The sequence below is a fragment of the Corvus kubaryi genome, unplaced genomic scaffold (genome assembly GCF_017639235.1).
Source record: "Corvus kubaryi isolate FWS band 111438036 unplaced genomic scaffold, C.kubaryi_AGA036_p1.0 37308, whole genome shotgun sequence".
NCBI classification, from domain to species: domain Eukaryota; kingdom Metazoa; phylum Chordata; class Aves; order Passeriformes; family Corvidae; genus Corvus; species Corvus kubaryi.
Genome location: NW_024581096.1, coordinates 2077906 through 2104298, shown reverse-complemented (window position 1 = coordinate 2104298; position 26393 = coordinate 2077906). Strand labels below are relative to the sequence as shown.

The following is a 26393-nucleotide window of genomic DNA, read 5'->3' as shown; positions in this document are numbered from 1 at the left end:
GATAAGATCTGTGTATCTAACTGAATTGGCAAATTTTTATTTCAGATGATTCAAAAGACACTGATTCCTTATCAGATGAAGCTACCCACAATAGTAATCAGAATAACAGCAACTGTTCCTCTCCTTCTCGAATGTCAGATTCTGTTTCCTTGAATACTGACAGTAGCCAAGATATTTCTTTCTGTTCTCCTGACAAAGAAACACATGCTACTGTTTTATCCAAAATCAGGTTTGTAAGATACTGTGAATGACTAAGCAAATACAATGGAAAAATGTTACTTAATATTTTATATTGTGTTCATTCCTCTAATTCATTCATTTATTGTTCTTTTATTTTTGAAAATTTTAATGTTTTATAGTAAGGTTAATAATGTTCTCTTAAGGTCAATAAGGTTCTAGTAAAAAAAACTTGCAGAGACTAACATCAGTATACAATACATGGTTCCCATTTCTCTTAATAGGGGGTAATAATTTTATCTTTTTAAGTTTTTATCCCTAAAAAATATATCAGTATACCATTTTAAAGGTCTGTGGTTTTATTTGCTAATTTTGAAAATCAGTTTGAAAATCAGCATGACTATTAAAGGTTCTTAAAAACCTACAAAGAATGGAATTACTCTTCTAGAGCTTTTAGTTAAAAAGTGCCATTTTTCATAAAAACTGCCAATGCAAACAAGACAATTGTCCAAAATGGAAACTGAAAGAAAGTTAATAAAAAAACCTTAAACTATTGTCACTTTTTACTTCTTGACTATTTTGAACTGTTTTAAATTATTCTTGTTGAATTTAGACAAACTTCTGAAATCACAGGATGCAAAAATGTTGCCCAAATGAGCCCTCTATATAACATATTTCTTCAATATAAGACAGCAAATCATAAATCTGATTCTTTGTCTTGTATTGCATGCATAGCATGGCTGCATATTAATGTTAATTTTCTTCTAAAATGATTCTTAGAGAAACATGTTCATGCTTATGAGAATTTCTTTTAAGAGCCATCTTTTTTTCCTCCAGGCGAGAAGATGAAAATTTGAATAATCTTTTGCAAAATGGAGGAGAATTGAGTATAACAGTAGAAGAAAAACTAAATATGCAAGAGAAGGTTACAAATTTGTCTGAATATGAATTAAGCATTGAAGAAAGATTAGGCCTGATAGGAAAAGGTGTTGATCTAAGCACTCCTATGGAGGAGTCTCACAAATTAGACCAAATAAACATGAATATCAATAAACTGGTTAGTGAAGAGGCAGTGCCAGTTCCTGTAGAAAAGTTAGAAACACAGAAAATGGTTTCAGTAATGGGCTTTTTGAATAATAACACAAAAGAAGAAAGTCAGCACTTGGAAAATGGAAATAAATATCATATAAATAAAGTAAATGGACATCCTGAGGAAACAGTACCGTCTCCCAGTAAAGACAAACTACCAAAAAGCACTACAGTTGATGGGGATTCTGCTGAGCTGTCTGTTTCTAGAAGCACTGAAGATTTGTCACCACAGAGAAGTGGTCCTGTGATGAAATCTCACAGCATCACAAGTATGGACAGCGGTGGGCTGAAAATCTATGATAGTGTAAATGAGAATGGATCTCAACAGCTAAACTCAGCAGTAAAATCAGGATCTGATACTGCAGATGGAAAAAACATAGTCCGAAGTAAATCTGCTACTCTTCTCTATGATCAGCCTTTGCAGGTTTTTCCTGGGTCGTCGTCATCATCTGATTTAGTATCTTCTACAAAAACGGTGTTCAAGTTTGACTCAAATCACAATCCTGAAGGTGCTAATGTAGTGAGAGGATCAGTGACAGGTGGTGCACAGATGCTCTGTGCTCCCCAATACAATATTCAGTACAGCAGCAGTGCAGCAGCAAAAGATGCCTTGTGGCCCCAGAAACAAAACACCCAAGTAGAACAAGGCAGTTTACCTCCTTCACGTCTGCTTAGGTCTGACAGTACAGAAACTCCCAGCTATGTAAAGCATTCTGGCAACATGAATTTCTCCAATCATAACAATGTCCGGGCCAGTGCTGTGTACAGCACTCATCAGCGGATGGCTGGGAGACACACAGATCTGTGGGCCGTTCCACCAGGAGCAACCAGGCACACTCTTCAAAGGCAGAGCAGTGTATCTTCTACAGCTTCCATAAATATCGGGGATAGTGGCCCTTCAAGGCGGACCCAAGTGCCTGAAGGGGACTACTTAACATACAGAGATTTGCATTCAATGGGAAGAGCTCCAGCAGTAATGCCGGGACAGCAGAGGCCTCTCTCTGCCCGGACATACAGCATTGATGGTCCAAGCGTGACCCGACCACAGAGTGCGCGGCCGTCGGTGAGCGAAATACCGGAGAGAACTATGTCAGTCAGTGACTTCAATTACTCACGGACTAGCCCCTCAAAGAGAGCAAACCCAAGGGTTAACTCTGAGCACTCGTTGCTAGACCCTGCAGGAAAAACTAAAGTCCCTCATGACTGGAGGGAACAGGTGCTTCGACATATTGAGGCTAAAAAGCTAGAAAAGGTAAAACCAATAATTCTGGGGTTTTTTTCTACTTTTCTGTTACCTAGATATGGAATAAGATAAATACTCTGTTTTGAACAGCTTTTAATTACTAGTGAAAATCAAATTTTGATCCTGCTTTAAAAAAGATAAATGTGTTTGTGATGAATATCTGAGAAACACTCAGATCGTAGACTGTAAATGTACTTTTCCCCCAAAGAAAAAAAAAACACTGTTGTTTTTACATCATACTTGCCAGTTTAGCCAAATTTCTTTTGAATACATGAAATAATGTCATACAGACCTCCTAGACTGCAAGGCCAGCTCTTTTAAGTTAGGTAATTTTTATTGTAGCATTGTGTTCACAATATACTAAAATACTCCCTGACACTTCATCTTTCTGTTCTGCCTTTTTTTCACCCTATTTCTTCTCTTTAGGAACAAGAAAAAAGAAAATCAGTAAAATCTATTTGGCAGTATAGGCCTGCAGCTTTAGTTGCTGAAGAATTCAAAAGCCATAATTATCATGTATTTGCCTCCAAGCCAGTTATCTTTTGAAGTTGGGTATCTGACAGATTGTTGAATGAATATTTATTGCTGTGAGATGAGAACACTTAAAAATCTTGTTCATTTCAGAAAAATCACAGTAGGTTTTGATATAAGTAGAGATGATGAACAGCATTCTTTATGTACTATAAATGCCATCAAAAATTTGAGCTGATATGTAGAGCTGAACAATTACATATCTTCAAAGAATTTGAGTAGCGCCTGGAAGAGTGTAATCTCTACTGTCCAGCTAACCCAGTTGAAAATATCATCACTAAAAATGGCTAGAATGTCATTAGCCAGAGCATGCTTCTTTGGAAGGGAATTGAGTAAAGCATCCAAATGACAGTTTGATTATGCCAGCTAGATGGATTCTGTTTTTTAGTTTCTTTTCTAAGAACATAGTTTGCTTTGTAATTATTATGCTAAATATTTGAATATCTATGATAGCTAGAGAAATTTAATTGGAGATGGTTGGAAAAATTACTTTTAATAATGATTTTTCTTTAGAAATCCCAGTATTTGGAGGGATGGGATTGCTTTTTGTTTTTTGGGGGGTTTTGGTTTGTTTTTTTTCAAGTTGCATAAATTCTGGTGACAGAAAGGGCTGGGTTTCATTTTTTAAAGAAACCTGCACAAAAGCTGTACATATTCTTCTGATCCAGGTGGTCACCTGGAACAGGAAGTTTCTTGGGGTAGTACTGTGCTGTCATGTGGAGACCCTTTGTCCCACAAAAGGGTCACTAATCTCATCATGTTCCAACTCTAATAAAATGGGCATTCCCTCATTTTCCATTCTCCTGGATGGATATATCAAATCTTACATGAAATTACAAGAGAAGCAAAAATACCAGCAATCCCTGAGTACAGGGGGAAGCAAAACTTCAGTGTGCGTCTAATGCAGTTTGTTTGTAGCTTGCTCTTTGGCATGTTAGGAGTGCTGTTTAATGCAGCAGTGATACCTCTTTGGGTCTGCAGCAGTGTAGTCACCTTTACTTAAATGTCATCAACTGCCTGACCTGATTCCATTTGTATCTGACAATACTTTTCATTATGCTTTATAGGTAAACTTTAATTTTCCCTACTAGACTGATTTTAGCTGTGCATTTAGTTTAACAGATCTTTTAAGTCTGTTTTGTATGGGTTTTTTTGTTCTGGCCTTGAAGTGTTTTAAAGTAACTTGTACTTATTAATCTGAGACTCACTTGTGGGTTTAAAAGTGAACATGTATATTATTGTCTACTTTATATTCTCTAGGATATAACTGACTTAAAAAGGAAAATCTGAACTGTGAAACATGTAGATACAATCCTTTATGGCAGCTGGCAAATATGATAATGTGGAAATTCTAGGATATAACCGAGTATTTCTTAGTTCTTTTTAAATAATGCCTTCGATATTTCTGTTTGTAATTAAAAATTAGCCAAGTGGTGAGAGTGCTTTATCTATAAAGCAGACTTCTGAAACGTTTTGAAGTCTGAAAAACAAATCCAGTTATTAACAGAACTCATTTAAGGAACAAGTTCAACTACAGAGCTTGTTTAAGGACATTTATAGGAAACTACTTCGACAAAGCTTTGCATGGATTTGAAATGGCATTTCATTTTTTTAAATCTTAAGATACAATACTGAAAAAAACATGTATACAAAATTAGGCATTTTGATGAATATGAAGTACCTATTTTCTTGACCAGTATAGGTTAATAGTATTACTTTTGGTGGGACTCCCCCGTTATTCAATTTAATCATGTTTATAATTTCTATCCTGTGCTTATTAGGAAGTAGGGGGTAGTGGGCTTTTGGGGATTGCTTTTGTTGGTTGTTGTTTTGTTTGGTTGGATTTTTTTTCCTTTTCCTAAGCTCATGTTGAATGTGGTTTTTTAACATTTAGTAACTGAGGAGAGAGGGAGGAGTGAACCCACTTAAATTTGTCCAGTGGTGTCTGCTTGCTGGACACATTGGAGAAGCTAGTTCCTTATTTATTAGCCATTTTTACCTGATATAGGTGGGAAAAAACTTCTAAGAGTTTATTTTCATGAGCAGAGATACAGAATAGTTTTAAGTCTAGCAAAAATGATTTAACAATGGTTCCAGCTAAATAGCCAGCATTTGTAATACCTTTAATAAGCTGTAAGGGTCGTGGTATAGGCCATTCACTTAAGAGTTGGACTTGATGATCCTTATGGATCCCTTCGAACTCAGAACATTCTGTGTTTCTGTGAAATGTAGAGAATAACTAAAATTATCCATCTGGGTGAATGAAGCTGAAAATAGTTCATGAGACCATTTGTAAATAGAAGTCCTGCATATATGAGAAGAAACAATTTTCTTACCTGATGCAAAGCATATTTTATTGGGGGATACAGGAGCTTATTTATATGTCAAACTGCTCTCTAGTGGTTGTATACATAAGATGTTGGAAAGCATGTAGTCAATTCTGCCCCACCCCCAACCTCAAAAATGAAGTGCACAGCAAGTTTTAAAAACAATAATATTTTTCAGCATATTTTCCTTTTTGAGTGTGACTTGCCCATTTTACTACGAGGTATGTTACAATAGACTCCTACAGTATTCCTGTTGGCTTTTATTTAGGAATTAAAACTAAAATACCGCCTGTGTAAAAACACTAGTGTCACACATTTTAATGTGTGGTAGAGGAATTACTCTTTCATAAATTGCAGTAAGAAATATTTGCAACAGTTACATGTAAATATCTATTACATGACCTTGCTGAGTATACAAAATTAGTTACTGAGCCTGATTCTCCTTCCCTTGCATACGTATATTTTCCTTTTTTTGTTGTGGATCAAGAAAAATTTTTGTTTGTGGGCGTTCATTAGGTGTGTGTTTGCTTTCAATTCTAATTTAATATGAAATTAAGTTCTCTGTTTTTTATCTACTTTATCTACTATTTATCTAAAATGCAGAGCTTTCAGAGGAGGGATCGTAGGTTAATTCCTTCTTTTTTTTCTTCAGAGTTGTCAGTGTACGGTGCCTTATTAAAAGAAAAATGTCTAGTTGTTTCAGTACTAATACAGAATTCCAGTTTTAATCAAAGTTTGGAAGTTTTTCTTCAACAGTTTTTTTTATGCTGCATACCTAACATGCAAAAATATTTTAATTGATATGGCCTCAGATTTTTTCCCTAGTTAAACTTGCTTCAGTGTGTCAAGGACAGTGACTTCAGTGGGTCATACATAAAATTAAATGCTTAAGTGTTTATAAGATCAAAGCCTGAAGAATATTTTAACATATTTACATATCTGATAAATTACAGGAGTATTATCTATTTAGTAGTTGTTAGTTTTAAATTTTTATTTTAGTTACATTTACCTTTTTTTCTCCTTTTTGAATGGACAACTGAGCCATCAGTGTGTTATAATGATATTTTGTGGAGTTCAGAAGTCAAAACACCACACTTTAAAAGGAATAAAATTCTCGTGCATTTGATATGTAAACAGCAAAAGTTCTCAATCTGCAAACATTTTCTGATAGTAGAATTAAAATTATATGTAGTTTTTCCATATGTAACTCTTCAGTAGGAAGAGTCTGTTATGTCTATTCTCTGGATGGTGGGAATGAAAACTGAAGGGATTTCTAGACACTTAATATTGTCTCAAAGGATAACTTATGTCCACCTTTACCTTACAGTTGATTCTAGGTAATGTTACATAAACAAATAAATAAGACTAAGGCTTAGCAGTTAAGTTACCAGTTAAGGCTATTTCAAGATAGATAGAATGTAGAGTCCTGTTCCCTGCAGATACTGAAATTATTAGTTCTTTTTCTAAGCCAAAATTTCATGGATTGTCATGATGGATTCCAACCAGTCTTAAAATTGCAATATTATTCCATATAGATTCTCCTAAATAAATTACACTATTTCTTTTCTTGCACCTAAATTAATGCATGAAGGCATTGCAATTCCCAAAACATGCCCTTTTGGAGTCTGAAATGTTAATTTTTTCATAAGCTGCAAAATGGAGAATACGTTCTGGCTTTTATCATTTAAAAAAATACAAAGTAAGCCCCAGAATTATGCTACTAGCTGCCTGCATCTAAACTGATTCCATTAGAGGCTCATTTTGACTACAAATGAGGATGATTATGATGAACATACCTATTATTACTTTGTACACAGCCATTTTCTCGTGACGTATTGTAGTTTCTGATATGGACTATTGATGGCTGAATAACTGATTTCTAGTAAATGTAGCTTTCACAAAAATGTACTGAAACAGGACGTGTATATTTCGTAGTGTGTATCAGTTCAGAGTAACTGAAATAATACTTCTCAAGCCTCAAATATTTGAATTATTATTTTGCAGGCCATTATGCCTTAAGACACTGTATCAAACCAGGTGACTAATGGAGTTGGTACTTAGAATTAACCATCGTATTTAGTCTGAAGTTTAGATCATGTATTTATTCCATATTCAATTTTTAATAATTTGGAGTAAAAATCAGGGGGGTTAATGGCATCTGCATATTCAGATTTCAGAAAATGTCTTCTCTGGTACAGCAGTCTTCAGGAATTTTTGTAGGAAATGTACAACCTTCATCGTTCTCGTGTTGAGAAACAAAATTAATAGGGATGCTGTTCACACTCCAAATGCATCAGTTTCTCTCATCCCAACTAAAAATAGGTAGAGGACAAATACTCTTGTTTTGTCCCTAGGAATCTCTTCTTCTGTTAAACTAAAACTTTCTTACAAGCCCATGTAATTTTAAATAGTGTCTATTTTGTACTGTTAGTACAGCTTCTGGGTTTCTTCTAATTTAGCGTTGAGGTGCTGTGCTCAGGTAGGAAAGGAGAGTAACCGTGTTTGCAGTGTTCTCAACTCTTCCCTATATCAACTGCACAATCATTTTTTGTACTTTAGGTAAGAGTCTCTTCCAAGAGAGAAGGTTTTATAAACCCTTGAAAGTTCATACTTCCCAGATTATGTAGTCACCTTGAAATTCCCTTAACTGAAATCTCAGTTTCTGATGTACAAGTTCATACCTCTGTAAATTTTAGGAAAGTTCTCCCTCTCTATTGCAGATCTTAGGTTTCCAATCCTAATCTGGATTGTCACATGTCTTTTGTCACATAGATTGTCACTATGTATTGACCATCTGTTTCGTTCTAAGAAGAATGAATCCAGTGGATCTTGGGGTTTTTATAGTAAGATGGTCTGCTAGAGACACTTTGAAGAGGTAACTTTTTAGTCCCACCATGCATTCCTTCTATTTTTATTAGTCTTTTTGCCACTTACAGAGAATGAAGACGTACAGGAGCCTCTGAGAGATTCCTGTAAGGAGACTTCAGGGAGTTCCCTGTAGCTGTGGGGGAAGACCACCACCTGGTTAATTATAGACACTCTTATGAGAAGAGTAGTGAGAAGATGGTTTGAGGCACTAAGAAGCTAAGGAAAATTGGCTTTGGTATTTTCTCCTGGGTGTTTGGCCTGAAACTTAGAGGAGTGGTAAGCTCAGACTGAATATCTAGTGAATGTAGATTTAAATGCTAAGAACAGTCTTCCCCTCCCAGGAAAGGGAAAACATCTGCAGACTTGTCTGGAAGCTTGAAAAATCCATTGACTAGAGAACAGTGAAAGGTGTAAAAGAGAAACATGAAGAATGCTCACTATGTCATTGAGACAGAGGTTATCCAAGAGCTTTGGCCAAGATAAAACAAGTATTGTCAGTAAATGCTGTTTCTCCAAGGGAGTTTCCAATGACTGGGCTACCAGACCATCCGGGGAATATGAGTATGCAGAGGCATATGTCTTTTATTATTAAACTAGTTTCAGTTTCACAAGGTGAAGCTAGGACAAAAGACCAGATGTTTGCCTAAGGACTATTTTCAAAATCAGATTAGTATACATAGTCAACAGGCAAATGTCAAAATATATTTATTCATTTAAGAATTGTTACAGTATCTTAGTCAAATTATACCCATTTTGAGCATTTCTTTCTTTAACTTGGAAAAATTAAAAGCTTTAGAGAAAACAACTTTGAATTTGCTGGGTTTTGATGCTTTGTGGTGTATCTTTTGTACAATAGTATTTTTTCATGAGGTCGTCACATTTTCAAGATAACTTTGTTTCATCTATCAGGTGGCCCATGGAAGATTTTCTATGTCTTCCCTTGTGCTGTCTTTTCATTTTGTTTTGTTCTGGCAGCTACAAAAGACCATGGTGGCAAGATGGTAATGTCTCTTGCTTTCATTTTGTTATCCTTGCCAATATTGCAGGGGTCAGGTTTGCAAGATAATGAAGCTCAAACCCAAACCGCTGTCACATCTGTCCTTGAGGTCATGTTACCTGTTTGATTGCCTGCAGTAGCAGAGGGGTAGTCACAGTTTCTCTCAAGCCTCTTGCTTTAAATGAGGCTTGTTCACATTCTTGAGTGAAGTGTTACTGGAATGCATTGTGGATATTTATCGGCATGGCTATAGCAAGAAATTACAGTCACTCAAATCTCTGTGTAAATTTTTATTTTTGCTTTACTAGTAGTGGTGTGGGGGGATGAGACAAAATAGTAAGGGGTAATTAGATAGATTTCCACAGGTGTTTAACTTGACTGCCAGCTTCTCTTCCTACAACGTATTTGATATGTTGCAAATGTAATGAAAACCAGAAAATTTTGATAAACACCTTTGTTGTTTTTTCAGACACATGAATATTTCAATGACTTTATTTACATGTAATTCGGCATGTGAACTACTGATTGCATGCTGATTTACAGTAAATAAAGGTAAATAGGGTCACTGAGTTGTGTTTATACATCACAGTGGTACTGTTCTTGCATGGTTTTTATCTTGCATGACAATGGAATATGTTTGTATTACATGTATAACATGTCTTGTGGTTTATGCATGCTGCACTAATCTCTGTGTTAAATCTGTCCCCTCTTTATTCAGAGCATGCTGTCTCGGTCCTTTAATTCCAATTATGCTGCAGTTAGCAGCTTTCACTATGGCAGCTCTAGGGATCTGCATGGCAGCCAGGGTAGTGTTGCCTTGAGTGTTGCAGACGGAAGAGGTTCTGGTGTGCACATTGTTCGAGTGAGTACCTTCAGGAGGCTATTGCAATATATAGAGGGGGAAAGAATAAACTCTGAGGGGGTCCTTAAATTGATAGAGTTATCCTTTTACATATGCACATTGCTTTAATAAAAAGAATATAATTTATATGCTAGAATATTTTTTTTTAGGCATTAAATATTTTGCCTTCATTTCATATGCCGTAAACTTATTGCAGGGCTTTTCAGTTTAATGTCATGAAGTTCTGTCATGAAGTTTAATGTCATTGAGTTCTTTAACTGGCTTTGTAGATGGTTGAACATAGGTAAAATTGTCTGGTTTCATTGTACCTTTGTGATCAAGAGATTAGCATTCTGAATTTAACCTAGGCTGATAAGGTTTGAACAGAATCTTACTATTCTTCTTCTTCCTCCAAAACAAATTCTGATTATATAAATTGTACTGTTAGATACTGTAGGCATTCAAGAAAATTCATAGTCAGAAAATTTGAGGAAATGAGTTTTTAAATGAGCACCTTGAGTGATATTATGGCATCCATAGTGAGCAGGGTAAAGTCGACACAAGACTTCTTGGATCCTTGAATAGTTAGTCCCTAGCATTTGTTGGCTTTTCATATTAATTTATTGCTGATAAAAGACACCTCTACAGTTGCAAGATTTGTAAATGTCCATCAATATTTTATGGGTGTATGGTGTCTTGGTTAGTGAGATTTTTTACATAGATAATGTACTAGTTAATCAAAAAAGATAAAGAAAGATAAAACTCTTAAAATGTTTTATCCTGGGCTTCTTTTGAGAATTTTTTAGTTTTAATTATATGAAGACAGTTGTCTTTACTATGTCATTCTGTTTAAAGCATCCCCAGGCATCTGCTCCAGGAGACCAGTGCCAGGATGAAGTATTCATTTCGGGACAGCAGAATTACTCATCTGCCACGCTTAGTCTCAAAGATATTCCTCCAGACAGCATGAAGAAAACAGCTGTGCAGGTAATTATCTGCATGACACCATGGATAGAATATTATTTGCTATTATTCCTAAGGATGTATTTTTTATTAGTAGTAGAAACTTATCTTGGGATAGCAGTTGGAACTAGGGTTTCTTTCAAATGTAATACCCAGGCTTCAAAGCTGGCATAAATGAAACAGCATCCTCTTTTTGGAAGACAAAACAGTTGACTATATGAAGGAAGATAGTTCTTTTGTTTCTTCAGTAGGTGCTTTGAAAGAAGAAATTTGCAACCAAACACGTACTTGCAAGTGAAATTTGGAATATGGCAGATGATTTCAGGAAAGTAATATGAAGCTGATTAAACCTTTTAATGGACAAACTTGAAATCTGCTGTGATGAAATTGTGATAATAAACCAGAATTAGTAGAAGACACTCTGTATTCATCTCTAAGCACCATCTCTGGAGGCGGGTCTTACTACCATGAAGCTAAAAGGATTCTTCTAAATTATTACAATGCAGAAGTGGATTTTATTCTTACGCCTTCAGTAATTTCAGTTGCATTTCTACAGACAGTGGGTAGTGGGAACTTGGATAGCTGTGGATACATTTTGCATATATAAACTCTACCTCTGGCAGTGCAACAAAAAAAAGTTTTCCTGTCATACTTTAAGTTTTCAGAAAAGGCAATGGAAAATTGTGTAAACTAAATAGATATGATCTGTAAATAATATGAACATGTATTATATACACACATTATCATTTCTCAGAATCAGTTTGACATAAACACAACAGGGCAGATTCTGATATGTGTCCATTCACATAGCATGGTTGAAAGTTGAAATTTGCACACTTCCATTATTTGTAATACTGAGACAGTTTTTTAATATCCTTGTATTCCATAACTAAGGGGATAATGATGGCAGGCAGAAAAAATCTGTAACTCAAGCCTGTAGCATTTTTGGAATCATACAGATGAATCAGTGAGTAATTAGGGTGGATAATAGCATGAGGCATATGGGTGAGGAGGGAAGAAGGCTGCCCATCTCAACACAGAGCTGCACAGCTCAGCAGTAACTCTGGGGTTTCAGTAAAGAAACACTGCCACCTCAGCATCATTCCTGGTGACATGGTTGGAATGCATGCATGTCTTGACACTTGTGACCTCACTGCTACTTGTCATCATCATACCTACCAAATCAATTACATATGTGTTAACAATAGAGTAATATTTGCTGGAAATACTGCAATTTTGATACTAAAATCTTGAGCTTGGATGCAAATTTGCTCAGGGAGTTTTCTTGTGAAGTGGTCACCATAAGCTGCTTGGAGAGACTGTAGTCTGCCAGCTGGGCAAGGAGGTGGGGATTTTTATTTTTGTATGATCTATTGGAAATTGTTACAAAATCTCTGAATTTTATGCAGGGAAAGTGCAGACTGTAGTGGTATCAATCACGTGTCAATACCATCAGTTGCACTGCTAGAAAATAATGTTTGGGAAAACTCAGTGAAAAAACAAGTGCTAAAAGCAAAGGCTGTCTAATCTGTACTAGTAAATTAGCATTCAAATTAAGTTTTTGTTTTTCGTATTTGTTCAGTAGGTCAGAGCTGATAACTTTAAACAAAATGGATATAATTGTACATGATCCAGAAGAGTAGTTTTAGTAATGTTGCTGAAAATAAGAGCAGTCACATATGAGAAGTATTGAATTAATAAAGCAAGAATTGAGGATTGCTGCTTACAAACTGTATGACCGTGAGTATTCATGTTTTTTTCAGATGCCTTTAACAAATGGACAAATGTGCCAGCCTCAGAGACTTCAGGCAAACTACAGCCAAGTCCATCATCTCCCTCCTCAATCATCAGTTGCAAGGCATCCATCTAGAGAGCAATTAATTGATTATCTGATGTTGAAAGTTGCCCACCAACCTCCCTATACCCAGTCCCAGTGCTCTCCAAGACAAGGTCATGAGTTGGCAAAGCAAGAGGTAAGAGTAAAATCTATCTGACAGATATGACATCTGTCAGTCAGAGACAGTGAATTGTTACATTGTTTTCATTTATTATCATTTCTCTGTAGATGGTGACAGAAACAATATAGGGATTTATCTCCAGCAGATGTTATCTTAGAGCAATTCTACTCCTCAAATCACACATTCCTTCCAGTTTTGAGAGAAATATGGTAGAATTTTAACAGAATGTACCAGAAACTTAAATTTGCAAACTTTTTTTACTGAGCTAAAAATTAATTTCTCAACTAAATTTATTTATCTCAACTCATTATTTAGCTAGTAACTGAAGAAAATGCAAAGTCACACTACAACTTACAGTGCTTTCCATCTGGCATGCTTAAAAAACCTGCAAGTCCAGAAATGCGTACCCATAAGCAAAAATCCGTTAAAAAGTGTGAGCAATCTGATGCATGCCTAATAATTATCAGTTTTATTTACAATAGACAGATCTGTATATAAGAAATTCTTATACCATTTAATGTCTTTCATTGCAACAGCCTTCTTTCTATATTGAGTTTGAGAAAATCCTGATAACTAGCTTTCCTTCTGTGCTAGAATGAGAATGTCCACTTCCTGTGTAAAATAAGGATTTTTTTCAACTCTTCTAGCAAGAGAAAGAGCACAGAGAGTTGGCTATGTAGAACTTGTAGTGAAAGTAGGAATGTTTGATTTTCAAAATTTATCTAGAGGTAGCAAAAAACCAGGAAGAACAGATTCTTTCACAGGAGCATGTATATTTGCTGGGGGCATTAAAGTAACCTACGTAATATCAAAATATCTCTGAATTTAAAGCCCATGTGGATTATGATTATAATAATAGTGGTATTGGAGTAAAACTTAAGTTACAATGATACATGATGTTGTATTGCAGTCTTGTTCTGCATTAATTTTATGAGATATAATACTCTCTTGAACGACTTTTAAAATTTTTTATTCATTTTAAAGCTTTTGTTCACCTGAATTCCTTGGTAATAATTCCATTACAGTAGCTTTGAATGTAGAGTTTCAGCCAGTTTGTCTAATTTTGGTTGTAATTACTTAGATTCGAGTGAGAGTGGACAAGGATCCAGAACTTGGGTTTAGTATATCAGGAGGAGTTGGTGGTAGAGGAAATCCGTTCAGACCGGAAGATGATGTAAGTATTTTATACTAACACTTCTTAAAAGCCTTCTGATCAATAGTGTTTCTCATGTTCAGCAAAGGGAGAAAAGAAAGTATATATATTTCCCAAACCACTAAACTCCAGGACTGGAAGGGAGAAAACTGGACAAATGATGTGGGAAATCAAGGTTGTAGGTGGTCACAGTGGTTGCATGACAGTATAGAGGATTATTCCAGATGAGTGGTTCTTGCACAGTTCTAGTTAGCAGTTAGCAGATTTGAGATAGTGAATTATGGAGTGTACAATTAGGAATCCTCTTATAAAAGAGACAGTGATTTAGCCTACAGTTGTATTTCTGGTGGTCGATAATTCATCTTGACATACACATCTGCTAAATTAAACCAAGGTGGATTGCAATTTGCGCCTAAGCAACCCTTTAAAGACAATGCTGGATATTCAACATCAGAAAAGGAAGGCAGTCTCCAAAGCCAGAGACCTGTAGAATAGTATTGCATTCTCTTCTACTTAGGATGGAAAATTGAAAATTGTTTTGGATTACATCTGTTTGATGCTGTCCTGTTATTCATCAATAAGTTGTAAAAATGTTTCCACCTCTGTTTTTCAAGGGCATATTTGTAACCAGAGTGCAGCCAGATGGACCTGCATCTAAGCTGTTACAGCCAGGGGATAAAATAATTCAGGTATTGTAATGACTTAATTAACTAGCCTATGTAATATACCAGTTAGTTTTCAGTTTGCACCTAAGAGCAGAATGTTTCATTTTTAGATAGATTACCTATCTTCACCAGATTTATTCTTATATTCTGGGATGAAGCTTTTCATTTTCTGCCGCCTAACATGACAGTAAGTGACACAGACTGAAGCATGGTGGATCATTTTTTCAAATTCACTTTTCCATTTTTCACACTTCTAAAGACGAAAGAGAAGTGTCAAAAGATGTAAGTTGAGATGGAACATGAGCATTTCATTAGGCTATCCTATATCATTCAATTACTGCGTTTGTGGTCATTGACATGCAGTGTTGTGAACACTGTATTGTCTGAACACCAGCACTTGCCCTGGCAGCCACTCTCCACAGTTGCACTCTGCTGTCACATCCCCTCCGTGCTGCAGCTCCTGCCAGCCTTTGCCGCCTCTCTCCCACTGGCAGGCCACACATGTGTGAGTGCTGGCCAGAGCTGCCCCTTTGCTTGCTGCTGTCTGCCTGGTCACAGCATGCACCTCCTGGCTGCCCATCTGCTCCTGGCCAGCCAAGCCAGGCATTTCAGGAGCCATGGCTTCTGGACTGCAAGCTGTGTTGTTCCTTTCTCTAGGAAGTCTGTACCTATTCAGACCTTTTCTGGATTAAGTTTTTTAGAAGTTGTCTGATGAGCTCATAAGCTGTTTGGGGTGCGGTCAGGGAAATGAACAATAGGTTCATAGTGCCTTACTTTCTTAACTAAAATGGGCAAACGGGATGTTTGAACATTGTTCTAGCTAGCTACCCTTAAATTGCAGAGCTTGTTAAAAGTAATTATTCACCATATCCTGAAAATGTTGGGAGTTGACTCTGCTGCATTTCAGTTTTCTAAAAACAGAACAAACAAAAAGCTCCAAACCAGACCCCCCACTCCCACTAGTATCTCAATTAAACCACAACATCCTGTGAACTGTTTTCTAAAACAAAGCCAGATTGAAAACAGCCTAATTCTTCAACTGAAAGATAAAGCCAAAAGGCCCACATGAAAACTGATTTGAGACTAAGTTGTTCAACTAAAAGATGGCTTGTTCTTGAGCACAGTTAATAATCCTGTGCTTGTTCCTTCTCACTGGGGTGAGAGAGGTCCTAGTTCTCTTACTGATACGGGGATGGTGTTAACCCAGCACCGAGGGTTACTAACACATAACAGGAGCAGGAAGCATGTTAAACCTTTGAAAAAACTGTTAGCACATTTTTTATGTATTTGTAAAGTGGAACATATCTGAAAGGTAACTTCAGTTTTAATGGCTTATTCCTGTCTTTATAAAAGCCATCAAATTCCTTAATGAAGTTTTTTTATGTTGGCACTGCTTGGGTTTTGCTTGTTGCTTAATAAGGAATTTGGTTTGAAAAAGAGCTAAAGGACAAGTTGCATTGGCATGCTTAGACCATCAAAAGCCACTTCATTTCTCATAACTAAGAGTATTTTTTTCTTACAAAACAGCACATTCCTTTTATCTGTGATAATTCCAGTGATGATGTAATGACAGTCCCACTCTGTCTTGTTGCCACTCAGATTTCTATGGATTTTTTTAATGAATATCGTCACTTCCAAAATGCCTTTTCTATGCTTGACTTTGCAGTGTTCTCTGTAAAACATGCAATAGGCATGCATACTATAATGCATGTCTAATACGTATATCTAATAAAAATATTCTACATGACTGCTGACTAGATAATTGCAGGTAAGACTTAAGACTAGGGCTAGGACATTCTGTGCAAATTATGATTTGAAAGGGTTGTTGCCACTTTTGCTTTCTGAACAGTCTACATAAATGTTTCTCTGCATCTCTAGAAAGATTTGAATCCTTGGTTTTATAACAAGTAACAACAGCGAGTGTTCAGTGACGGCATAAGAACTGCAGCTTTCAGCTAAGGCACAGAGAGCACATCCAGTTCTCTGTCACCACATAAGTAGCTCAGGGGAAAAGGTGAGATCCACAGTGGGAAGAAATAACAGTTTAAATGAACAAATTTGTCCTTCTGCAACATTTTGCTGACCAGATTGAGCATGATCTTGCAGTAATGCACTCTGAGAAGTTGAGCTACAGGCATGTTTTCCCTGTCTTTTGTAGGCCACTTGGTCCTGCCTGTGTTTGCCAAGACAAACTTGTCCAAGAATAACATTATTGTTTAGAGTCACAGGCAAATTCAAGTTGGGGATTATCTCAGGATCTAGCACAAAAAAATGGTTCCCAGTGCCATTAATTTTTTTGTCATAGGCCTCAACAGTTTAATTTATCACAGAAGCAAGCCATTTCTAATATTGTGATACTTAAAATAGAATGTGTAATTGGTAGTACATTTGGTGTGGCTGTATTACGGCTGATGAATTAGATGTCTGATGTTAATAGTTTAAAGTTCGATTTTCTTTTGGTTATTTGCTGTATTCTTCCAAGGGTGATGCGGTAGTTTAGGTTTTTGTAGCATGCAGGTACAAATTCAAGTAATCTGCAGTGATTTATTCTCTGCATTCATATAGAAACTTTAAGGCTTAAATAAACTTACATGAAATATGAAACATCTTTTACTAACACGGAATACAAGATTGTCGTTTTCAATTTTAAATATTTCTTCTTAGGCTAATGGATACAGCTTCATCAATATTGATCATGGACAAGCAGTGTCTTTGCTAAAGACTTTTCAGAATGCAGTGGAACTCATCATTGTGCGAGAAGTTTCTTCATAAGTACTGTGGATTGTGGGGATAAACCAACAGAATTCATTGAAGGACTATGGGGAAACGGAATATTTTGCATATTTTTATACATTAAAAGAATTCAAAAAGAATTATGATCAAAATTTGTACAGGAAATACTGAACTTGTGGTTAAAGGGGGAAAAACCACTGTAGAGAACATACAGGAAATAATTTTGGAAATGCATATGGTGAATAAACTTGTTTTTAAGCATTATAGCAATCTAAGGATCACTCCTCCAAGAACAAACCTGTGTTGTTTTTTTGTACAGATGGTAGGTTTATTTTTGGATAATTCATACACATTACTAAACTTTGTGCAAGGCTTTGTGAAGCCTCAGTTGTAGCCAATGGACAGATGGCAGGGCTGTCTGTCCTGTAGCTGTTTATTGCCTTTATTTTTATTCACCAGATATTAATGTGTTACGCTGAACCACTTCTGTAGATACGAACGGGGATATGAAGTGTTGGCTTTGCTATGTGCACATTGTATAGATGAATGGGTAGATGGAAGGTGGTGCTGGTTGGACAGAATAAAGGTCAGGTGAAACAATTATCTGCTATCTAAATCTGGAATCAGGAGAGAAGAAAAAGTGTTTAGTTCTGGAGTGTACGTCTACCAATAGAAAATGCAATAAAAGCTTACGGTGTTGTTTTTTTAGGAAGACTGTAACTACAAATTTGTGATATTATACAGGATTTGTTCTTAATGTAGTCATTGAATATTAATTTGCCACATGTGATTCATGTTTAGTTGTTTTCTTGCATACATTTATTTTTTTCAACTGTACTGTGGAATTGTGCCCAGAGATTTTTCTCTGCTATGGAAATCCCCAATTTTGTGGAAATGGTGATAATTTTATCTTTATAAAAAAGACTCCATTTTAAGCTGACAGATTTGGAAAATGAAACTGAAATGGCCAGTTTTTAAGATTGTTGCCTGTAATATATATTTAAACAGACACAAATGATGCAGGAAAGGTTACGAAAGACATCTTGATTTTGTTTGGCCTTTGCATTGCCTTGTTAATCAAAAAGGAAACCATACGTATAGAGCTAGGTAACCAAAACAAGTTTGTGAAACTTTGAGCAGTGATGGAAAATTGCTGTGCTGAGATGGAGAGCAAAGGGAGGGTATACTTACAACCCACCAGTTTGTAATGAGGTTTCTTAAAGGGCTGTTCCTACAGGTAACATTAAATGTGAACTAGACACTTCAGAGTCATTAAAGGGTTTCTAATTACATTAATGTAATAGTGATTTACCACAGGCTGCCTTTGTTCCTTATTACTGTATAAAAGGTTCAATTATGCTTCTATTAATTTTGTTTACCAGAAACATTAACTTTATCTTTCTCCTTTGTAATTGAATAGAGACTGCATAGTCTGCAGTGATAATTCATACACGGTTGTTATGGACCAGGGAAAAGTGCCATAGAAGGCCGATAACTGTTTTTAATCAGGGCTAATAATTAGCCTATCATTGGAGCAATATTCAATTATTGCAGTTCATTTTTAATTACGTACACATTGGTAGTTTGAGACAGGTATAAGTGCTTTTTTCAACCCAAAAAGTAAATGCTTTTAATAAAACTAGCAAAAACACCAGCTTCCTTTAGTTTTGGGACAATGAGCTGGAAGAGAAAGGAATTATACATAGCTAGCAGTAATAAACAGGCAGTACTTTTTTAATAAGTGAACTCCAATATTATTGCACTTCTTTCAAAGATGTTAACTATTGCTTATTGTACTGTGTATAGTTCTAATAATTTTAATTGAAACCCTTTAACAACTCTTTGTATATTTTAATTCTTTTTAGTTGATTTTCAGTAATATTTACATAGAAAATGATTTTTTTGATAAATTAGCAGAAATGTGCTGTATTTTGATAAAATTCACTTATTTTCTGTGTGCTGTTAATCTCAAAGAATGAGAAACATAGCTATATAATGGCAGGCTTCAGTGTTTAGTTGTTGTTTAGTTTCTATTTTTTTATTGAAAATGCAAAATGTTCACATCACATGTTCATTACTTTTAATCATGTTATTTTTATCACACACTGCCTTTTAATGGGGATACATACAGACAAGTCCTAAATGACCTTGGTCTTCTACAAAACCTGTATCTTTGAGAAGGGAAAAGTCCAAAAAGCAGAACTGATTCTTTACTGATCTTGGACTGACTTTGTATACATTTTGCAGTACATTTAAATATATCACTGAGAAATTATACTGTATTGTATTTTGCTTTAATGGTAACAGAAGTTTTAAATGTTGTTGTGTCACTTAATTTTCAGATTTATGTATCACAGAAAAATTCTACCAAAAACTGTTCGGCTGGTAGAACTATATAAGTAGAGATTTATAGCAAGAAGTTTAGTACTTCTTGTGGAAATACTTGGCCAAAGCTTGTCTTCCGTCAGTTAGCAAATTAATCGTCTAATAAAACATGGATAATGCTGATTTTACTCACTAAATGTTTGAGTTTTCAGTGAATTGAAATGTGTTTGTTTTGTCAGTGTCAGTGTGTGAAGGTAAACATGTCAGATTAAATGATTTTGTGGGGAGTGGGAGAAGGATGTCTCCTGAACTAGTCCAGCCAGGATTCAACAGGAGGAGAGACAATATCGGCACTTTTCATTTTGAATGCATTGTAAACTACATTTTGAATAGAATAAAATCCATCAGCAGCCTAAGTTACTCAGCATGGCAATGAATTGATGCAAACTGTGTTAATTCTTTCTATTCTTAATAGTTCATTAAAGAATCAGTTCAACTGATGTAATGAAAAGATGAAGTCTCCCACGTATTTATTATGTAAATATTTTTTTTTTAATTTCTTTTTTGGGCAAGTTAAAAAAAAGTGTACATACTTGAAAGCATTCTATCAACACAAACATAGCAATAAGCAACACACAGAATCAAACATGCATTATTATTTTGGTCTTGTTTAGAAATACTCCCTTGTCAACAGCTATGTAATGTTTCTATTGATCAGCATTTATTCAACATTCCAAATTTTTGTATATAATAAGACTGTTTCTGAGGTAACACATGGAGAATAGATAATAAACTAATGCTCTTTAAAGCTGTGTGAAATTGAATTATTTAAGTACTAGGAAATTCTCCATAACAGTTTTTGTAGACCTCAGTAGTCCATCAATATCCATTAGTAAAGTCATATTTGTGTTCCTGGCTCTGTGCATCTCAGTGTCCACGGGTCTGTTCTAGGTGATTTCATTGCAAGACTGGGTTCTTCACAACAAAGAAGTATTTTTGTGAATAACCCCATGTGGTGGGTTGTCCTTGGCTGGATGCCAGGTGCTCACCAAGCTGCTCTATCACTACTCCTTCCCCAGGTGCACAGGAGAGAAAATAAGATGGAAAACAATTTGTAGGTTGAGATAAGGCAGTCTACTAAAGCGAAAGTTTCTGCACACACAAGCAAAGAGAAAATAAATAATTTTATTTTCTACTTCTTATCAGCAAGTGATGTCCAGCCACTTCTGGGAAGCAGGGCATCAGCACGGGTAGCAGTTTCTTTGGAAGGCAAACATCGTAAGAAACAAATGCCTCACCTTCAATCCTCTTCTTAGCTTTTCTATCTGGGCTGACATCATATGGTATGTAACACCCCTTTGGTCTGTTCGGATCAGCTGGCCTATTTGTGTCCCCTCCCAAGATCTTGCTCACCCCCAGCCTACTGATGGGGGGGCAGAATGTTGGGGAGACGGCGCTGGTGCTGTGCCAGTGCTGTCCAGCAGTAGCCACACAGTGGTGTGTTATCAACACCCCTGTAGCCACCAGTGCAAAGCACAGCACTGTGAGGGCTCCTGTGGGGAAATGAGCTCCACCTCAGCCAGACCCACTGCATCCCAGTCTTGCAATGAAATCAGATAGGGCAGTGAGTGGCTTCTGTCACAAAGAGAGGACTTCAGTTGCAAGTTAAGTAGATAGAGAGGGATGCCTAGGTCAATGAGTAGGATTAAAATTAAGAGTATGCTGAAAGCATTCTGAAGAGGTGTACAAGGGTAAAAAGAAATAGGTGGTAAGGAAATTAAAGAGATAGGCACACAATTTCACAGGAGAGCTAAATTCAGCTTTACATCCAGTTTTCTTGGAAATCACACAACAATGCAGTAACACAAATAGTTTAGTCTTTTTTTCCTTGTATATGTGGATTTGATATACCACTATTGCTATGTTCTACTTCTTCTACACAGAAAACTGATTCCCACTGTAAGAGGTTACAGCCCTGATGACCCTGGAGTATTGGGCCCCTTGTTATTTAGGTTTTCTGTATCTGCTCCCTACTTGGACATTATTTCATAACTCAACAGTTTGCTTTTTCATCAAGCATCTGAGAATACTGGCTGTAACTTCTGTTTTTCTGCCTGAAGGCACTTACTCAGAGAGAAAGTGTACTTTTTGGTACGGTATCCTTGCTGCCATGGATTAAATTCAATTTTGGAATGTGTACAGAAGATTCCATTGCAGCATCTAGGAGACTGCCTTGAAACAGTAGCTCTGTTACACTGTTAAAACTGCACTACAAGTAGGAGCCTTACATGCAGTGCTGGAAGCCACCAATTTCCAGCTGTTGCCTTCTACTGGTGTTCCCCATGTGGTTCTGCTAGTGACAGACTGCCCAGGTCTGCATTGTGGGGCCCAAGGCTCTTGAAGCAGTAGGGTCTGAGGAGGTCCTATCTCTCCCCAAGCTGCAAAGGTTGCTGACTTCCAAAATTCTTCTCCTTAGCAGCACAGCTCTCCAACAGCAGCACAGATCCTGCACGAAAGGTCATGGGGGGGCCTACATACTCCCTCTGATCCAACAAGCCTCCTCCTAGCACCAGCTAAAGGGTGGGAGCATCACCCATTCCAAGCAGGGGCAGCTGCAACAAAGGCTCCAGGCACCCTGCGTCAAGAACTGCTGACCACACTCGCTACAAGCCAGAGCTTCCCCAGGCCCACAGCCCTGTGGCCCCCCTTGGCTTGTACCTGACACCTCCTTGCAGTTCAGACCCTCTTCTCTGTGGCATTCCCTGATTTCCAGCTCTTTGCCTTCTTATGTTTGCTTTTCCTGAATACTGTCTATGAGAATGTGACTTGTATTTCAATTCTGCTATTTGAAGTATTTGAACTGTTGCTTTGTGTTGGGGATAAGCATTAAGTATGGTAAAAGTAGCACCTGCTTGGCCTAAAGGAAAACATGAAATGAGCACTAAATTCAGTATTTTAAACTACATCAGAAATACTATGCACAGAATTTTGTGCCTATCAAAGGTAATTTGCAAGTATGGATAAACATTACTGAGCTGTGAAAGATTCAGGTAACATATAGATTGTAAAGCCAGGACACTTTCAGCCCCTCATATTTATATCAATACTGATTAAGAGCTTTAGAGGTGCACTAAGAACATGCAAGAGAGCATGTGACTAGGCTGGTAAGTTTCCTGAGATGGCCAAGAAGAGTTCCTCATGAAAAGTCCCATTGCTGAAGTAACAAAGCTTTTCTGCATGGCCCAAATATTAGAGCACCAGGAATTCAACTTCTTATCACAGTAGTCTGCAACATCTGTTTTAGCAGTTGCATAACACAAAGGCAGTATAGCTCTGCACTGCATCCATTTCATGAGGCATGGCTGGATGCTGCAAATGGCTGAAATGTTTATGCTTCAGTATTGTTCAAAGTAATGAAAAAAACTGTGGCAGAATATTCACTCTTGTTTGCCAGATGTGAAAATACTGATTGGGACAAACCTTTCATGGACTGTCTTCTAATAGACAAACTGGTAGCAGATGAACCAGATGCTCTACAGAGAAATTCTCATTCATCTGCTGATGTTGATAATTTATGAAGGAAACTTTGGAGAAAGAGCGAACAACAAAAAACTAACAAAAAGGGGTAAGAGGTTTCTACTGAATTATAAGTATGCACTTAAAATACAGGATTTGAAAATATTGTGCCACAGCTCTTAACATCAATGTTTTGGCATATTTGATTGATTTTCATCTGCAAGAATTTCCACTTACAATAGAATAATCAACAACTTGTTTTGAATATGGAGAAGGTGGTTTTGCTGGGAATGTTTCCACCAAAAACTACTTCAGCTGAAAGCTGTGGCTTCACTACAGAGAAACTGAGGTTTACTAGTAAATAGTTGGCTGACATAATACTAAGTCGTGGAAAAAATGAAAGAATAATGTAAAATTGTCTCATTTGCTAACTGTCATGAGCAATGACTGATGAGGCTGGAGTTGATGCATGCAAGAGTTAGAAACCATGCTGGAAGCCTCCAAACAGATAAAACACTTGAACAATTTTTTTTTCTGCTGCATTTTAATTTTATGAAAATACACTGTGTGATTTTCTGATCCTGCAGTAAGCGATGTGTGGTGTTTTTTAACTGCAAATGTAGATAATCTATTACAGTTTTAATCATTATGTGCTTATATTTTAAGACATCTAAAGACATCAAAAATTTTTTTTAGCGTTACTATTTACCAAACTCACTTCATGTTGTAATAATGCCTATTTTATGCCACTTTCAAATAAAAGTTGGAAGTAAAACATTAATGTTTATCTGCACCAAGTTATACTGCAGTTTTCAAACTTCATCATTATAAAGGTTTTATTATATTCTTCTGCCTTGAAGAAAAGATCTTGCCCTGCTCCTACAAAATCTGGCTGGAAAGGAGAAGAAATGCACCCCAGTGAATTCCAGAATTTTCTATTCAACACCTTTGAATTACCTTGTTCAGACAGGTTTTGTTGAGATTTAAAAACAGCTTCCCCTTATGTAAAATTACACGCTGTGATTCCCAGCAGGGTAACCTCAGAGCAAAGAAAAAAGGTACTTTTTGCGCTCCAGTGGGCACTTACCCAAACAGTTCCAATTGCACGTCCTGCCACAAAAACAGCAAGTAGCAGATCTCCTAGCAGACACTGAATTTAATTAAAAAAAAAAAAATTAAAAGCCGAGTTTTTACATTTCCTTTCCCAACACATACATTGTCACACATATGGGTATTAAAAGTTTATCATAAAACTGTTAGTTTATCTACTGATATGTAGACTTTTATATAGCTTTAAAAAAAGGGTTTTCTAAAATCCCCTTTTGAAGAAAAATGCTTCTGTAATCTAAGAAGCGTTGTCTGCAGAACAGATACTGGATTTCATAAGTGACTGAAGAAATGCTGCCCTGAAATGTAACTGGATGAAGAATCTGTTCTCACATGAAGATTCTCAAATCTTAAACCACTTTTGTGCATTTTCCCGGTCTCTCAATGGTGGAGATACTCCTCCTTTGTTAATATGTACTTGGAGATTCAGAGTTAACAACACTATCTCTGTCAGCTAACTCCCTCATCTTATTTTGAAGTAAGTTTAAAAATAATTGTAAGGCAAGAAAAAGTACTCCATCTTTGATACAAGCAATTTTATGGGGAGAAGAATGTCACTGTAAAACATTAGAGTTGCTAATATGACTCTTCTAATGGATAGTGCTATGCTAAATCCTAAATCTTTTCATGTGTTTGCTATAAAACAGATAAAAAGCAGATGCAGAAATCTCACAGCTGTTTCAGTTTACCAATGCTAACTTTTACAGCTGACTGCCATCCAGAGGCAGGAGGTTTAAACTGGTTTCAACTGCTTACATTGACCATGTAGCATTCATCTATTAATCTCATTATAGGCAGGATTTTAAGATTTCCAGATAAACTTTCATCTGGGGAAAACAATTACTACTCTAGAAATTTTATCTGGGAAAAATATTTTTATAATTTTTCTGGGTAGGTATATAAAATTGGTCTTATAATTTCTTTTCAAATAATTTTATATAATTTTGGGGATTACAGATATGGTGGATTGGGGATTACTACACAGATCTAAGAGTTTATTTTCTGTAAGATGTTTTTCTGTTCTACATGAGTCTTTTTTAAAAAACTCCATAAATTATACTAAGGCATACACAAAAACAAGAGCTAATAAACCTGAAAGGTGTAACAATGGGAAGGGGATGAAAGCCAGTCCTTGTACTTGGGAAGCACTGTGTATCTGCTGGAGTTTAAAATAAAGTCTGTTGTCTGTGAAATGTTATGAAGTTAACATTTTCTGGTTAGTCTGTATTTGAAAGTTAGTTCAAGTTAATCTGATGTATGAACATATGTCTGTGAAACTGGAGCACGTGTCTGAGCAAAAACATAAAATAGGAGTATTATCAGCAGTCAGCTTGTACTGGCAGTCTACTATGAGTAGTAGGAGACTGGCATTTGAAGACTATGCCTCTTGATTAATTCACAAGAGAAAGAACATTCATGCCGTAGAAGAGAAATTGGTTTCCTGTGCTCTGCATCACTAATCTACACAAAACATTGACATTTTGGTTATACAATAAGGAAACTGGTGTAAAGTTACTATGTGTGAAAACAACTTAGGCAGCACAGGCTGTACAAATATATTGGCTTTTAGTGGCATTCGAGTACTGCTTTCGAAAGGACAGTCAGAGAAAAATACTTCAAGGGATTTGTTATGGGACAAAGTAACAAAAGTCTTGAGAAAGTCAAGATAAACAGTATTAGCTGCTCTCCCCTCATTCATGAGCCAGTCATTTCATGGCAGCAGAAGGCTACCAGGTCAGGCACAGTCTTCTCTTTATAAATCCATACTCACAACTCCCAGTCGTCTTCTTGTCCTTAGCATGTTTTAAAATGGCTGTCAGAGGAATTTGCTCCATCACTTTCCCAGGGATTGAGGTGAGGCTGATTTGCCTCTAATTTTACCAATGCTCCTTCTTCCCAT

The 26393-nt window shown here is 36.4% G+C and overlaps 1 protein-coding gene across 9 annotated transcripts in view; it reads left to right on the top strand.

Annotated features, from left to right (window-relative positions):
- Positions 1-20678, top strand: part of ERBIN (erbb2 interacting protein) — a 119734-nt gene extending 99056 nt beyond the window's left edge. For 6 of the 9 annotated variants that reach the window (XM_042028229.1, XM_042028225.1, XM_042028222.1 and 3 more), the window contains 8 exons: positions 46-229; positions 1015-2518; positions 9951-10094; positions 10929-11060; positions 12800-13009; positions 14076-14168; positions 14762-14836; positions 17477-20678. In XM_042028229.1, coding sequence (XP_041884163.1) covers positions 46-229; positions 1015-2518; positions 9951-10094; positions 10929-11060; positions 12800-13009; positions 14076-14168; positions 14762-14836; positions 17477-17584 — 2450 coding nt within the window. In that variant the 3' untranslated portion in view covers positions 17585-20678. Of the gene's footprint in view, positions 1-45; positions 230-1014; positions 2519-8303; positions 8512-9950; positions 10095-10928; positions 11061-12799; positions 13010-14075; positions 14169-14761; positions 14837-17476 lie in introns of those variants that run through there. The other 3 variants (XM_042028228.1, XM_042028226.1, XR_006016105.1) reach the window with 2 other exon arrangements.
- Positions 20679-26393: the final 5715 nt, after the last annotated feature.